The 14,344-nt window shown below is 39.1% G+C and overlaps 1 protein-coding gene across 2 annotated transcripts in view; it reads left to right on the top strand.

Moving 5' to 3' along the window:
- MKLN1 (muskelin 1) overlaps positions 1-14,344 on the top strand; it is a 98,247-nt gene that overhangs the window by 26,754 nt on the left and 57,149 nt on the right. Inside the window, exons 5-6 of one of the 2 annotated variants that reach the window (XM_062580431.1) lie at positions 4,977-5,086; positions 9,265-9,457. In XM_062580431.1, coding sequence (XP_062436415.1) covers positions 4,977-5,086; positions 9,265-9,457 — 303 coding nt within the window. The remainder of the gene's footprint in view (positions 1-4,976; positions 5,087-9,264; positions 9,458-14,344) is intronic. The other variant, XM_062580440.1, reaches the window with a different exon arrangement.

Genomic DNA, 14,344 nt, shown 5'->3' with positions numbered 1-14,344 from the left:
AATAAATGTTGGATAACTCTTGGATGACTCAAGAGGTGAACAGAAAGGTGATTAGTTACAGATATGAAGATGTAACTGGTAACCCTTCAAAACGTGTTTTTCTGCTCAGCTATTATGAAACTTAGCTATATACTGAAAACTATTAGGCAAGTGAAATATTAGGCTCATTAATACCTCCTGGTAGTGTGATTATTTATTTACTTATTTTTCTCAGACTTGACGTGAGTAGTGTCAGTTCTTAAGTGATACTGCTTTTTTTTACTGGAATGGGTTCCTCACATAGTGACAATTATTTGGCTTTATGTACATTCCTATTTGATTTGTATTTAAATGTCACTTGTTCACTAGCTACAATTTGAGATGAGTGTTGTTTTTTAGCTACTGTTAGTCTTTCATTTCTTGCAGCTATCTTCTACGATGAAATTCCAATGCTAGGACAATTATTGCAATCTTTGACCAAAACCTATTAAAATTTCTAGTTGATTGCTAGATTTGTTTGTTAAAATTTCCAAGCCGCTAGCCAAAATAACTTGAAATTTGAAATGCAGTGCTGTGTTTCTTGTAATGCTGCCAGTCCACATCAGGCCAAAATCTGCCCTTTTGGACTCGACCGACAGCACAGGAGTTACTGTTACCAGAGAGGTTTGTGTGTTTGGTGAAGGCATTATTTAATTCTGCAGCTGCTTGCATCCAGCATTTGCTTTCTAATTCTATAGATAAGCACGTTGATCTATATACTGTAGTTAACAGTCGAAGAGGAAGGTTTATACCAGCGCGAGGTCTGTGTGTGTGTGGAGTTCTCAAAAAACTTCCATTGCCTAGATATTAAATGATATATATATATATATTTTCAGACTTACAGGAAGCGGAAGAACTAAGCAACTTCTCTTTTGCCAGAGGAGATTTGCACTTTTATTTAGCTCAACTTCCCTTCCTTAGAACGGAGATGCCCGGTTGTGCAGGCTTTTGACCTGCTTGAGGAGTAATTCTTGCACCTCATTAAAGAACTCGGAGGGGGGAGAAGATACTTACCTGGACGTGGCATTGAGAAGTGATCTTTTTCAAGTCTGTCAGCTTTGTTTGTCTTTGTTTTGCAGCTACTTTTAAAAAAAACCTGTGTTCTTGAAAGCAGAAAGTGTTTTAAAGACGGACTGTCATGGAAAAAGCTTCAAGAAAAGCCTGCTGTTGTTTCTCATGCCAGTCGGTTACAAGCGTGGCAGTTGCTGGTTAGGCTTTGTGCTTCTTAAGCTTTGTTGTAGTAGAAATGAGCAGTTCTTTCCTTACCGGTGTTTCCTATGCGAGTGTATTGACTACATCTCTACCTGCTTTTTGCAGACACGTTGTTTATGTGACTAAGTACGTAATGTCTGTAGTGAGGGGCACAGAAATTAGGTTAAGATGTATTTGAAACGATTGCACGCTGCATTTAATGCCTCTATTGCTGTCTTCTGTAGTATACAAGGTTACAATCCTTTTCTAGGCTTAGCCTGCAATTATCATTGAAAAATATGACCTAAAATCATCCTTGTGTGGCTAAAGAAGCGTTTAAGTGACCTAAAAACCTTCTGTTCCTCTAAAAAGGATATTGATTTCTTTTCTGCTGGCACCTCTCACTCTGGAGCAGCAGTTCAGCTGGTCTGTATGGTTGTTTGCATTTCAGGATGGATTAGTGTACTGCATGAAGGGGAAAAAAAAGAGTATGATTTTATATTAAACTGCCTAGAAATACTGTAGCTTTAGGGTTTGGATTCAGTACTTTAAATGGTGCATCTTTCCACCTCAGAGGTGTTAGGAGGGGGAACGCTATAACAAATAGGGAATAAAATAAGGCATAACTTCTACAACCACAGTATGTTGCGGAACAGGATGTTCACTGATTTTTTTTTTTTTAATATTGTTTATTTGTAGAGGGCTGTTTCTCAACTTTAGTGGGTCTGCGTATACCTAGGTGGCGATACAAAATCAGAATTTTGTGAAGGAGGGGGAAAGAAACATACCCAGGCTTTTGGAGATGTGAGAAGAGCTGGAGTCCCACGTGGGAGGGCTCGCTTCCTCAGCCAGCGCTCTTGACTTACGTAAAAATAAAATGTAACTTCCTGTGTCACAGAAAGAAGCAATGCTAGTAATAGTCCTTTTTGTGTGAATTTTGCTACTTCCTTGCACCACTTTGTGTGTTTCCTTATTTCAGGTCTAATTTAGATTGTTGCTGCTCTAAAAAGGAGTTTTAGCTATAGTGCTCAGTGCACCTGTGGAGGCTTTAAAAGAAGCGGGCAGAGGCTGTGAAAGGAGGATGAGAGATTTCTCTTTCATGTTGCCTGCGAGCCTGTGAAGGGGTTCAAAAATAGGGAGTTGTTCCAGTGAAACACTTAAAATAATATTTGCTAAAGAGATAGAATTTGTGTTGCTGTTTCAGTATTTGTGCTTTGTTTCTTTTCCTCCTCTTTTGGAGCAGTATAAAAAGGTCAGGTTCAGTTTTCTGTCTGTGCAGCGCTGGAGAAACGCTCATGTGCCCTGTGCAAATTAACTTATGTTCTTAAAGTAGGTGATTGTCCCATGGAGATCTCGATGTTAAAATCACCTTTTCTACTGTTTTATTTCTTATGAACAAGACTGAAAGTTCAGAGGGTTAATGTTGGGGGGGGGGAAGGCTCAACGAGTTGGTTGCGCTTTGCATTTTTGCGGTAATAACTACACAGAACTCTTTTATGCCCCTCCAGGTACTTCTGTAGGGCTGTAGTTGGCCAGCAAAACAAATAGGTGGACTGCTCATTTTTTTTCCAGGAGAAATTGGTACAAATTTTGAGGCTACTTAAAAGAAATAGAGGTGGAGAAGTTTGTGGGGTTTTTTTTTTGTTTTTGTTTTTGTTTTTTCCCTGGAACGAGGTGGTAAAACTTGGGTTTGGTTCACCCATGTAAGTCCAACATTATGAAACTAGTAGTGGATTCTTGACCATGAAATTTACGGTCTTAGTCCATGTTAGGTTGTCTGTAGGCTTGGTTTGGTGATTCAGTGGAAGAAGCTGATGAATAGACTTAAATTCTTTGCAGATGAACAAATAATAAATTAAGCTTCAATTTGGTCTTGGTCTCTTTGTTCAGGTCTGAGGACGAAGCAAAAGTGCAGTATTTTGTCAGTCTGCTGCCCTAATACGTGGGATGCCCTGGACTGTTTACTAGCTCTAGCAGTTGGCAGTTTGCTGTCCTACAAGGACCATGAGAAAACAGACCAATGTAGCTGCTGTTCCTGTTCACTGAGCTTAATATTGTTTCATACAGAACTCGAATCAATCACTTCATCAATTCCCAAGGCCTCTCTGCTAATACCATAAACCATTACTTCTTATAAATTGAATATATAGATAAGTTTAAAATTAAATACCTTATTAGCAGCACTGACCTTGTCCAGAAGGCAAAACTAGGACAGCAAGAAAGATGTTTCTTGGGCAGGGTGTGCACAGTGCAGATGAAAGGCAGATGACTCTTCGTTTTCCTGACTAGTTCACTTCTCTGTCTCCATGAACATGTATCTACTATGAATAGCTCTAAAAGCATCTCATCGTGAATAGTGAACAATCAAGGAATAACAGACTGTTTGAATCGGGTGATTTGAGAGCTTATGCCAGTCACATTAAAAGAAAAAAAGAAATTATTAAAAATAATTGATGTTGCCTTAGGCCTGGAGTAGAGAGATGGAACCAGTTTTCAGTAGACTGACATCAGCATTTCTCTAAAGTGTGTGGGACCTAGTTATGCACATTAAAATCAGTTAAGAAGTACACATTCACATTCTCTTTGGATCTTTTCTAAAAATGTGTTCTCCTGATGGGCGTTGCTAGAAGTTGTCATAAGTCTTCATCAATATGTTCGTACAAAAACTCTTAATTAAGTGTCATGCATTTGAACGTAAGTTTTGTGCCCAAATGCGTTGCAAAAAATAATCAATCTGGCATGGTAAAAAATTAAATATTTAAGAACCTTTAACAGTTCAACAACAACTTTGAGATTAATTTTGGTTTTTAATCCTCAAGGAGTAGATCAGAAAGCCTTAGTTCAGCAAACTAGTAATCTAAGTGGTATTTCATAGCACTTTGAAAGACAACTAGTGACTTAATCTATGGCAAGAACAGTTTGTCCGTGGAAGAGAGGATTTAGCAGGCTCTCTCTACTGTTGTTGATAACTGCTGACTCATCTTTAATACTGACCACCTTTTTCTGTTTACCATATATATAAGTATAGCTTTCTGGGGGCTGGAATTGCTCTGAGAAACAACTTCTAATCTACAGGTTTATTAACAAATTAATGCAAGATCATAGATGTTAACAGAGTGATAGAGAAGCCTTAGAGGCTACAGTGTGCTTCACAGATCTCTTAAAATATTGAGTATGTTTGTTCTGATACCTAGCTAAAACAGCACTAACCAAAACAGCTGCATGGGTTTCAATACATAAAATTTAGAAAGGCTTTTTAAACTGGAAACTGGCAGTTTTCCTTCCTACCCTCCCTCTTTCCTCTGCAACTTGAAGTTGCTAATTTTGTAAAATTTTAAATATCCAAGCTTCCTGCTTTTACCATTAGGGGAAAATAACTGTTGCTGACAAATGTTGAAATAAATGTACTATGAGGAGCAAATATTGTTTCTAGTATGCTCATGTGACTCCCATCCATGTCAAAGCTTGTTGCATCTGCTGAGCTGTTTTAAGTGATAGTATTTCTGCTCTTATATATGCAAGCTTCTGCTCTGTACAGATCTGCAATGTTAATGTTCCTTAGTGCAGGGTGCTTTAAATGACAGCTCTAATATGACATATCTGGTAATTTTCTTAAGATTACTAAACGAAATAGAACATGCGAGATCAAAAGTTAATTTAACCTTCAAAAGCTTTCTGTTGAAATAGTACTATGTATAGCCTTATAAGACTAATGCAATGGTCATTTGATATTATGTATCTTTTTCTCCTTTTCCTTTCTTCTCCAGTTCCACTCTTATCCTGGGGACCTAGCTTCAATTTTAGTATCTGGTATGTTGAACTTAATGGCATTGATGATCCAGATGTGGTCCAACCGTGCCTCAACTGGTACAGCAAGGTAGGCCTGCATTTTAGGTGCCTGTTTGTTTGAAGATGTGTAGCCTCAAAATCTTGTGGAACTTCTCTTTCAGGAGATTGTGACCTTTTCTTTCCTTAAATATCAGGCATTAAAACAACAAACAGATAGTTAAAACTCAAACTATGTTGCTGACTTTAAATTTATATTTTTGAATTGTATCTGCAGGTTCTGTAGAAACTCCTAAGTAGACATCAAAGGAAGAAACATACCAGTAAGAAAGGAGCACTGAGTCAAAGAGGACAAAGTTATAAAATAACATTTATATTGGAAAGGAAATGAGTCTAAACAGAGACTTGACTTTTATTTCTACCTCTTCATACTTTTTAATTAGTTTTTTTAACTGTTACCAGTCTTACTGCATGTACTCCCTGGATGTGAACTTTTCTAGGTTACCTATGCTGTTTGTTACAGGGTGTAAAAAGGACCTTTTTCCTCTTGTTTAAAGAGACTCTGTATTGATGTCTTACCTATTACAACTCCTTGTGCTTCTGATACTTCCATCTTACTATCTTTCTATTGAATATTCTGCAGTGGAGGAGGGAGCTGGCACTTCTAGATTGTGAGATGAGGTGACTTACGCCATCTGTCAATTTGGACAGAAAGTTCAAAGCGTTCTAAACACTATTTGTAGAAACTATATATTAATTACAACAGATGCCCCTCCTGTGGGAGGAAAGTGCATATTTACAACCAAAGTTAATTTTGTTGCTGCTCCTTATTCATCCCAGATGAATAAGACTGAGTAGCGGAGTAGCATCTCTCTGCTTATAGTAGGGAAAAAGTCAAAGGGAATAAAGTCTGGGCATGATGGGGGAGACTGAGGCCTCCCCCTTCAGTTTATGCTGCTACCAACTGCATTAAACTGATTAAACTGTCAGTGCAGTAAAGAAACCCTTTGGCCATGCTGTCAAGCTCATACATGTTTGTACCAAGCTCACAGGCTTTGTGGAGGATTGAAAAGCAGCAGTAATGGTCCCAGTGAAAGTTGGCTGTAGCTATTTATTCTATGACTAAAGCAGTATCAGCATCCTTTAGTCTTCTGATCACAGTTGTCCAAGTCTGAAAAGTGCAGACTGCTGATAGCATTTGCAGACTTAATCATGAGAGTGTTGAATGTGTGACTTGTCAGTTGGTCTTATGCAAAGCATGAGCTCCAGTAATGGAATTGGGACATTCTGTGCTCCTGCCTGCTGACTTTGCACATGGTGGTGCTTCTGGTGTTTTTTGAAATCAGTTGCTGCAGCTAGAAAGTTAGTGTGTGGTTTGATAAATCAGGAGCCATCTCATGATGATGTTGCTGTCTGTCCTGTTCTGTCATGTCCTGTGCAGCCGGTGCTTCGTGACCAATGTGTCATCTTGTGACAGTCAGAATTAACTTCTTCTAGGGCACCTGTGGTGCTCTTCTAAAGCTTAGAGTCCTAAAGCAGCAAGGCAGAGGCTCAGTCTCAGTTGTTTGGGCACTGCATGGATCATTTGCCAAGTTTTTGGTGATCAGTGCATGTGTCATTGATATTCTTCTCCCAGAGTCTTGAGAGACCGCTGTTGCCAGAGCCATATAGCAGGGTGCATACTGACCCATGTTTGGGGGGGTGCAGGAAAGGTTGATCTCAGTTGCTTCTAATTCTTTGAAATGCTGTGGATATTTTCACGTCTGTTCTTAAGACTCAAAGACCGTGAATTTTGAAACTGGAGAACGTGAGGGCACTGGGGAGCCAGAGCGTTTGTGCACAGCCTTGACTAGAGCTACTGGACTGCAAGCAGCTGCTTACAGTACAAGTGCATGCACAGCAGGTCTTCACCCTTTCGACCTAAAACCATGCCTAACTTGTGTCCAGTAATTCTTCTCTGCTCCCTGAGACATCAGACAAGGAGGAGGTTATCACGCACCAACTGCCTTGCCTCTAGTCTGCTCAGCTGCCCTTCATTTCTGGTGTGTGTTTTAATCAAAAACCCCTCCCTTGAGTGAACTTGGGGGTACTGGATAAGGACCTGAAATAGCAGACATGCTCCTCGATTTCTTAATTGCCTCCCCCTTACTGTCCATTTGAAACTATCCTTGTTGCTACTGCCCTAGGAAGCCTTACTACTTTGGTTTTTCTGTGATGTGAGAATACTTCGTCAGCTGAGAAGTGGCATTTTATCTAGAGTTATCGCTTTGTTTTTGATAATCAGCACTAAAATATTTCTAATTCAACTCCTGCATTTGATAATGCTAATATTTTAGTCTCATGCTCTTGTTATGTTTTTGAACCAAAGCGAATATTTACAGCTTCAAATCAAAACCATTCTTGGGATTGTTGTCTCTTTAAACTTGCGTAACAGCATGTGAAATGGAGCCTTTTATTTACTTTTTTACCCACCTTTTTGCCTTAACATTTTTACATTTAACTTTAGTGGTATTGTTGTCCAAAATCTGGGTTCTGTTACTGTTTTTCTCACAGTATCTCTCTAACAGTATTATAATAGTGTCGCTTAAATACAAATCTTTATATCGCATAAAGAGTGGCCAGCTTGCATCCAAGAGGCAGTAGATGTTTTATGCAAAGTCTGGATTTTGTCTCATTGCTATACCTGAGGAGCTGAATGTGCAGAAGTTGGTTATTACTGGTGTGCAGCCATCCTTTTGCTTGCTATCCCTTTTGAGCAGTTAAGTAATGTGGTTTTGGACTTAAGTGATATGAGCGAACATTTCTTTAAAGACAACGTCTTAAGTATCTCTTTGAAAGAAAGAAAGAAAAAACAGTGAAGCGAGATTTTTTTTTTTTTTTTTCCAGTTGTGCTGCAAAGCAGAGTTTCTAGGTCTGGTATTCTGTTGTCAGTCTTGTACTTTTATCGCTACGTGTCCTTGGCCTTTTTTGTGTGGGCTGGGAACTGATTTTCAAAAAATGCATAGCTCTTGCTCTTCACAGCTGTGAAATACTGATGGATTAAGAACTAAAAAATATTGCACGTGGCTGTGTTTCTCTTCAGCTGCTTCAGTTTATGAAATTCTTTCTATATAGTCATTATTTAAAGAGCACAAACTTGTATTTAATGTTAGTGCCTGTTCCAAGTTTTTGGAAAAGTTACAGTATTTTAATAAATGAACACAAACTTCACGTTCAGCAGTTAATATCCATTTAAAAAGAAAACCTTTTTTTGTCTGTAACTTGATGAGTCTTGTAGATGCTTAAATTGATTTTTTTAAATTTATTTCTTAGTCAGACCAAATGACAGATGTTAAGGATAGAAGTCAAGAGAAGACTTTTTAAATTTAAATATGGAGGTTATGTTTAAAAATCAATGGTTCTGGAGGTGCTAGCTACCTATAAACTTCAGAAAACTGTGTTCCTCTTGCAAATTGTTAGCATCTCTTAATATGCATTGGATCATTTGGTAGGATAACAGCATGAGCTGTAGTTTTTAATCTAAAGTGTACTTGTCATGTTTCTATGCCTTTATTTTTGATCTAGCTTGGGTTTCTCCAGCTTTCCTCAATCTTTCTTGCAGTGGAGTGGAAAATAGGTAACTTTGGCTATTCTGTAGCATGAAAGTGGGGTTCAGCTGAAAGGCACATGGAAATATTTGGAGAGTAAAATTTTGGCACACATACACATACTTACTGTAATTAATTTGAGGTCCTTATGAACTTCAAGATTTGTGGCTATCCATACATTCTGCCTGTTCGTTATATTAGCGACGGTCATGATGAGTATTCCTATTCTAATGTTTTTTCTTCTGCTTCCAGAAAAGCTGCGACCTACTTGCGCTTCTAAATTATTTTGTTATGTAAGAGTCATACAATCAAATTATGTAACGCTGATAGAGAAGGCTTTTTCCTGCTTCTGTATTTTGTGTAGGCCTCAAACAGCAGGACCAACCAGATGGGGAAAGAATAGCGGTTGCTTTAGAGATCTGGGACACTGTGCAATCTCTTGCTGTATGTTTGTTAAATTGGGTAATATCAAGTTGTATAACTTCTGTACTCCTGAAAAGTAAATATTTGTATAGCTCCTAGTTTCTTTCCTATGGCATTCCTCTGTAAACTTACGAGCAATTTATATGCAGTATGTGTAAGAGAGCCCTTTTTTGTCTCCAGACAGGTTCATGTGTAGTTACCAACAATGCTAGTAAAAGAAAAATCTACATATCTCATAGGTTTTCTTGTGTTCCAGTAGTACCGTGAACAGGAAGCCATTCGCCTTTGCCTAAAGCATTTTCGTCAGCACAACTACACTGAAGCTTTTGAATCACTGCAGAAGAAAACCAAGATTGCTCTGGAGCACCCTATGTTGACAGACCTGCACGACAAACTAGTACTGAAGGGAGACTTTGATGCTTGCGAAGAACTGATAGAAAAAGCTGTGAATGGTAAGAGAATCGAAGATGATCTGTTATTTTTGGGGAGTGTGGAGGAAGCTTATTTAAATGTTCATGTACATAGTGGTAGAATTGACTAATCCATATAATATGAAGTAGCTACTTCAGGTATAGTGTGCTGTCCCACCAGCCTTTGGATTTCTGAGTATGTGCATAAGGAGAGATAAAAAGTCAGTTATGAAAGCTCTTATCACTGCTGCTTTTGGAGCCCTTCTTTCCCTCAGAGATAACAATGTGGTGAACTTAGAGTGGCTAAGGGTAAGTTCTTCATTTAAGTGGCTAGCAAGCTGAAGGTGGACCTAACACCATCAGAGGCATCATTAGTAGTGAGGAGAGCAAGGGATGCAGAGAAGTCTAGACCTTGTGAGTTCTCAGTAAATACCTGTATCATGATTTCTAGTTAGAGCTGTTTTTAACACCCACCTAGTTATTTTGGACAAAGCAAGCTTTCAGTTGTATTTAAGAGCATGCTGCTTTTGCCTAGAAGGAAAACACTCTTTTAAGGATGACTTAGAGGGTGTCAGGGTGAATGGGAGTAGAGGCTTTGCTTCCAGAGCAGGACATTGGCAGCCAGTTTTGCTGTTAACTGCCTTTTTTTTTTTTTTTTTTTTTTTTTTTTTTTTTTTTTTTTTTAGATCATTTCAACTTAAAAGCACTGTATATGAGCAACTCTTAAATCTCAACATGAGGGAGATAGAGCCCATTCTGTTGATAGGAAGTATAAAAACAATTGAGCTATTGCACTGAAGTGTCTTCTGAAACCTGTGTAGTGGTTTTGGACTGCAGATTTGATAAGAACAGAGGTACTCTTGGCTCTGGATGTAGTGCTTTTTGTCTGTGTGCAATTGAACTTCATGAAAAGCTTGTTCTGGCATAGGAAGAGAATCTTGTGTGTCTGACTGCAGGGGAGTTGGTGACTTAGCAGATGAATTTAATGGATGCCTGGCACCAGAGTGGTGTGTGTGTATATATATATATTTTTTTTCTTTATTATTGTTTTTTTATTCTGGTCTAATCTGTCACTTTTGTGATACCTTCTGCACAGATGCCAGCATACCCGCTGGACAACATTAGCATGGTTTGTGACTCCAAGCACATGATAGGAATGATGGCTTTAATTTTAAGGTTTATTTTCCTTGAAAATCAGCATCTCTTTGTGAGGCAGCTGTTCAGCTGAGCACTGTGTTAGGGAGTTCATTGCAACAGGTTGTCAAAACCAGCAGTAAGCATCTCTTTCCACATGCTTTAGCTCAAGGTTTCTCTGCTATATTGATAGAACAGCTTTGCTCTGCCCTGCACTGACCTCCCTGAGCATCTGCGAGTGTTGAGATGGAGCAAGTGCCTGCATTCATCCTTGAGCTTCTGAGCGCTGCCTGCCCTCCTGAGACACTGTAGTGTTACTGACCGGGAAGGGAGGGTAAACAGCTTCATGCAACACAGGGGCCTTTTACAACTGGTGGCTTTCTTCTCCTGCAACCCTCGCTTGCCCTTAGGTTCAGGAGAGAGGAAGCAGCAGGGAGCTGTGGCTGTTTATCAGCGTTGCTTTAGTGTTACTCAAAAGACAGGAGCGCCTGAGGTAGCGCGTGGCATCACCAAATTGAGGCAGGATCTGCAGCTACTGCTGTGGGCCGGAGGGGTGTTACATGCTGATGATTTTGCCAATGCGTCAGTCTGCTGCCTTGGCTGTGGCTTAATCTGTCAGTGCCTAGAGACAGTCCGCTTTCCACTTCATTGCAAGCAATAGTAGAGATTTTTTCTTGAATGGAATTTCACTAGTATGAAGCAAGATATCTAGTGTGCACCAAAATAATTTTCTCAAAAATAGCCTTTTTTCCTCTTAAGCAGTAATTAAGTGAATGCATATGGTCACATTTTTTTAAGCTATTGGGTGTTACTCTTTTTTTTCTATTTTTTTTAACCTTTTAATATTTAACACATTGAGTTTATTCTATTCAACTGTTTTCTCCTGGGACTTCATTTGAGTTGAGATGGTGCTTCTACGCCTCCCCTTGTACTTTGAGAGTGGAGTTACAGTCGACAATGTTGAACTTTTCCAAGAGTGGAAGTACTGACAAAGGCTGGCATAATGAAAAACACAGCTCCTGTGCTGTGTTAGCTAACAAGACTGTTCTTTCTTCTGGTCAGGTTAGAGGTGAATAATCCTGATTCCTTGGTTCCTGAAACGTAATTGCATCTCGTTTCTGGAGAACTCAATCGTTTAAGGAAACTAGAGAAATCCTGTACTTAGTGTTACTTAGTGAACTTCTTGTTACTTGAAGACTCTACATTTTGTAACTGCTTCTGAGGGCCAGAATAATATGTATTGGCATGTTTATCGTAGAATCATAGAGTTGGTAAGGTTGGAAGGGACCTCTGGAAATCGTCTATGCTGTTTCCTTTTAGCCTAGCAGCTAGCTACCCAAAGCTGAATGTCAGTGTTTGCATTTTCCGTTGCTTTGTTGCTTATCCTTAATGATTTTGCTTGCCTTTGAATACATTAACCTTCCTTCTCCTCTATCTCGTCCTTTTGCAATTCTATATTCAGTCTTCAGATTTTGTACCTGTTTAAAGCTCTATCACCTCTCAACACCACTCTGAGAAAAGTACTATCTATCCTGAGAGGCTGAGGCTGTACTTGCTTTAACCTGACAGACCCATGAGCTTTTGCTACCTGGGTCAGTCAGTTCACTTAGCACAGTGCATCATGTTGCATCTCTTTTGTTGGCAGTGGATCTTGTGTTGCCACATGGTGAACCAGATCAGGGCCAAGATGCCAAGATCTGACTTGAAACTGGTTCTCTTGATTGGACTAGGATGCGGGAGAGGATAAGACAACCACTTCTGGTTGCCACAAAAAAAGTGAAGTTTAAATAGCTTGTCCTTAGTTGTACAAAATGACTGTAGAAAGTTGAGGAATTGAACTTAGTCCTTAACAGCAGGTTTCTTCTTGGCAGCCTGGGAATAGATATTTTCAGCCTTCTGCGTTTTTTTTTCCCCCTATAGTATGGCTACTGTTTGCACAGTCCTGTCCTTGCTCTGTTCTGCATGTCTCGAGCCCCTTTGTTTGAAAGGCTTATGTGCACCCAGCGTTTTACTTTCTTTGTAGCTTTGTTGTGAAGTTTCCGTGACTCTTCAGAATCCTTAATGTTAGGAGTTCAGCCATAAGAACACGATCTGATGTGTTGTCCTCTCAAATAAAGACAGGGTAACTTTAGTCCTGTATGTTCAGTGTCATGTAGTTGAGGTATGGAGTTAATTGAGATATACAGATCCTTAAATTATCCCTGAAATCGTTCAAAGAGTGAACTGTTCTGTAATAGCCTGGACATGAATATGTGAACTTATAACCTTGCACTGATCTGACTGTTCATAGCTTTGAAGAAACAAACAAAAGCGAGATGAGGTGGTTGGAGATGCTGCTCTGTCTGTTCAGCATAAAATTTCTTTTGTAGAGGCTAATATTTGCAGTGATAGATATTTAAAATGTGATATACCTCTTTCAGGCTATTTCCGTAGTGTTAGTCATATAGAAAAAGAGTAGGTGGTCAAGAATTAGTGCTAGCAGAGCTAAACTCTTGTTCTTTTGCATTGCTAATGATGAACGCTGTCTTCTACCTCACATGACCAGATGATTTCTTTTGAGAACTTAGTGGCAGGCAGCCACACTTTTCCCGCAGATTCTTTTGACTTGTGCATTACGCTTAGAAAATGGGCAAATGGAAACTCTGGCAGCTGCCTGACTTCCTCTCAAAAATAAAAGGTTCCCTAAATCTCAGCTGGTTCACAGACTTAGTTCAAATGCTTCACATTTGGATTCATTCCTATAGCTTTCAGACAGCTTATATTATTGTAGGAAAATCTGCTTAATGTTCCTATAGAGGATACGTAGAGTGCAAATTGCTTAGTGGACCGTGCGCAACTAGTGTAGATATGCGGAGCTGCTTGAAATGGATTGAAGTTCTCCTGGTTTTGTTAAATATTAGTGTCCCAGGGACCGAGGTGTTCCTCCGGGCTGTTTTCATGTCAAGATGTGACGTGATTATCTGATAAGCGAGCCTTGTACGGTGAATGGGGTGTTGTGATGCATGACCTGCAGTGCTCAAAGGTCTTCAGAAGTCTGGGATGGAGAAGAATTTCATTCCAGATGGACACTTAGAGCTTAGTTTAACCTTCAGTGTTTTTGAGTTCGGTTATGAGAAAGTACAAACACTGACTTGCTTGCCCTATGGTAAGGATACATGCAGGGGAGAGACTTAAGTAGGGATCTAAGACCTTTGATAAGTAGATGATAGGGCTCGCATGAAGAAGTGTATCTTGTAGGGAGTTAACAGCAAACCTAGCAGAGTGTTTCATTTTTCCTCTTAAAGAGAAAAATGTGAGAGAGAATATTACAGCTTTGAGGCTGGAAAATTCCATGTGTTCCCTCTCTACTCCTCAGTCTTGAGGAAATTCTCCAGTAATGGCTGGACTTTCATCTGAGGTCACCTTTGTTTTCTGCTTCAAATTTTGTTTGGAAGGATTTTGTGACTACAAAAACTCGGTCTGTGTCAGGTTTTTTGTTTGCTTTTTTTTTTTGGTTCAAAAAATATCAAAAAACACCTACAGAAACTGTGGGCTAAATGTCACTCCAACGTTTTTCTTGCTATTGCAATAAAATGAGTAGATTTTAGTAATTCTATCTAAAGGTTTGTGTTGTCTGAGAAGAAACTTAATATGACTTTCTAGTTGTTCGTGGTTAGCTTCACCAAGTTAAATATTTTTGTCCTCAATATTTGTATTATTCCTTTCTCTTTAACCTGTAACTATATGACAAAACAAAGTCTTACCAGTTATTAGAATTTACTAAGCTTAAAGCATTACGAGTTTGATGTCCAAAAT

The sequence above is a fragment of the Rhea pennata genome, chromosome 1 (genome assembly GCF_028389875.1).
Source record: "Rhea pennata isolate bPtePen1 chromosome 1, bPtePen1.pri, whole genome shotgun sequence".
Classification (NCBI taxonomy): Eukaryota; Metazoa; Chordata; class Aves; order Rheiformes; family Rheidae; genus Rhea; species Rhea pennata.
Note: the sequence above shows the minus strand (reverse complement) of the source record. Positions and strands in the feature narration are given on the sequence as shown.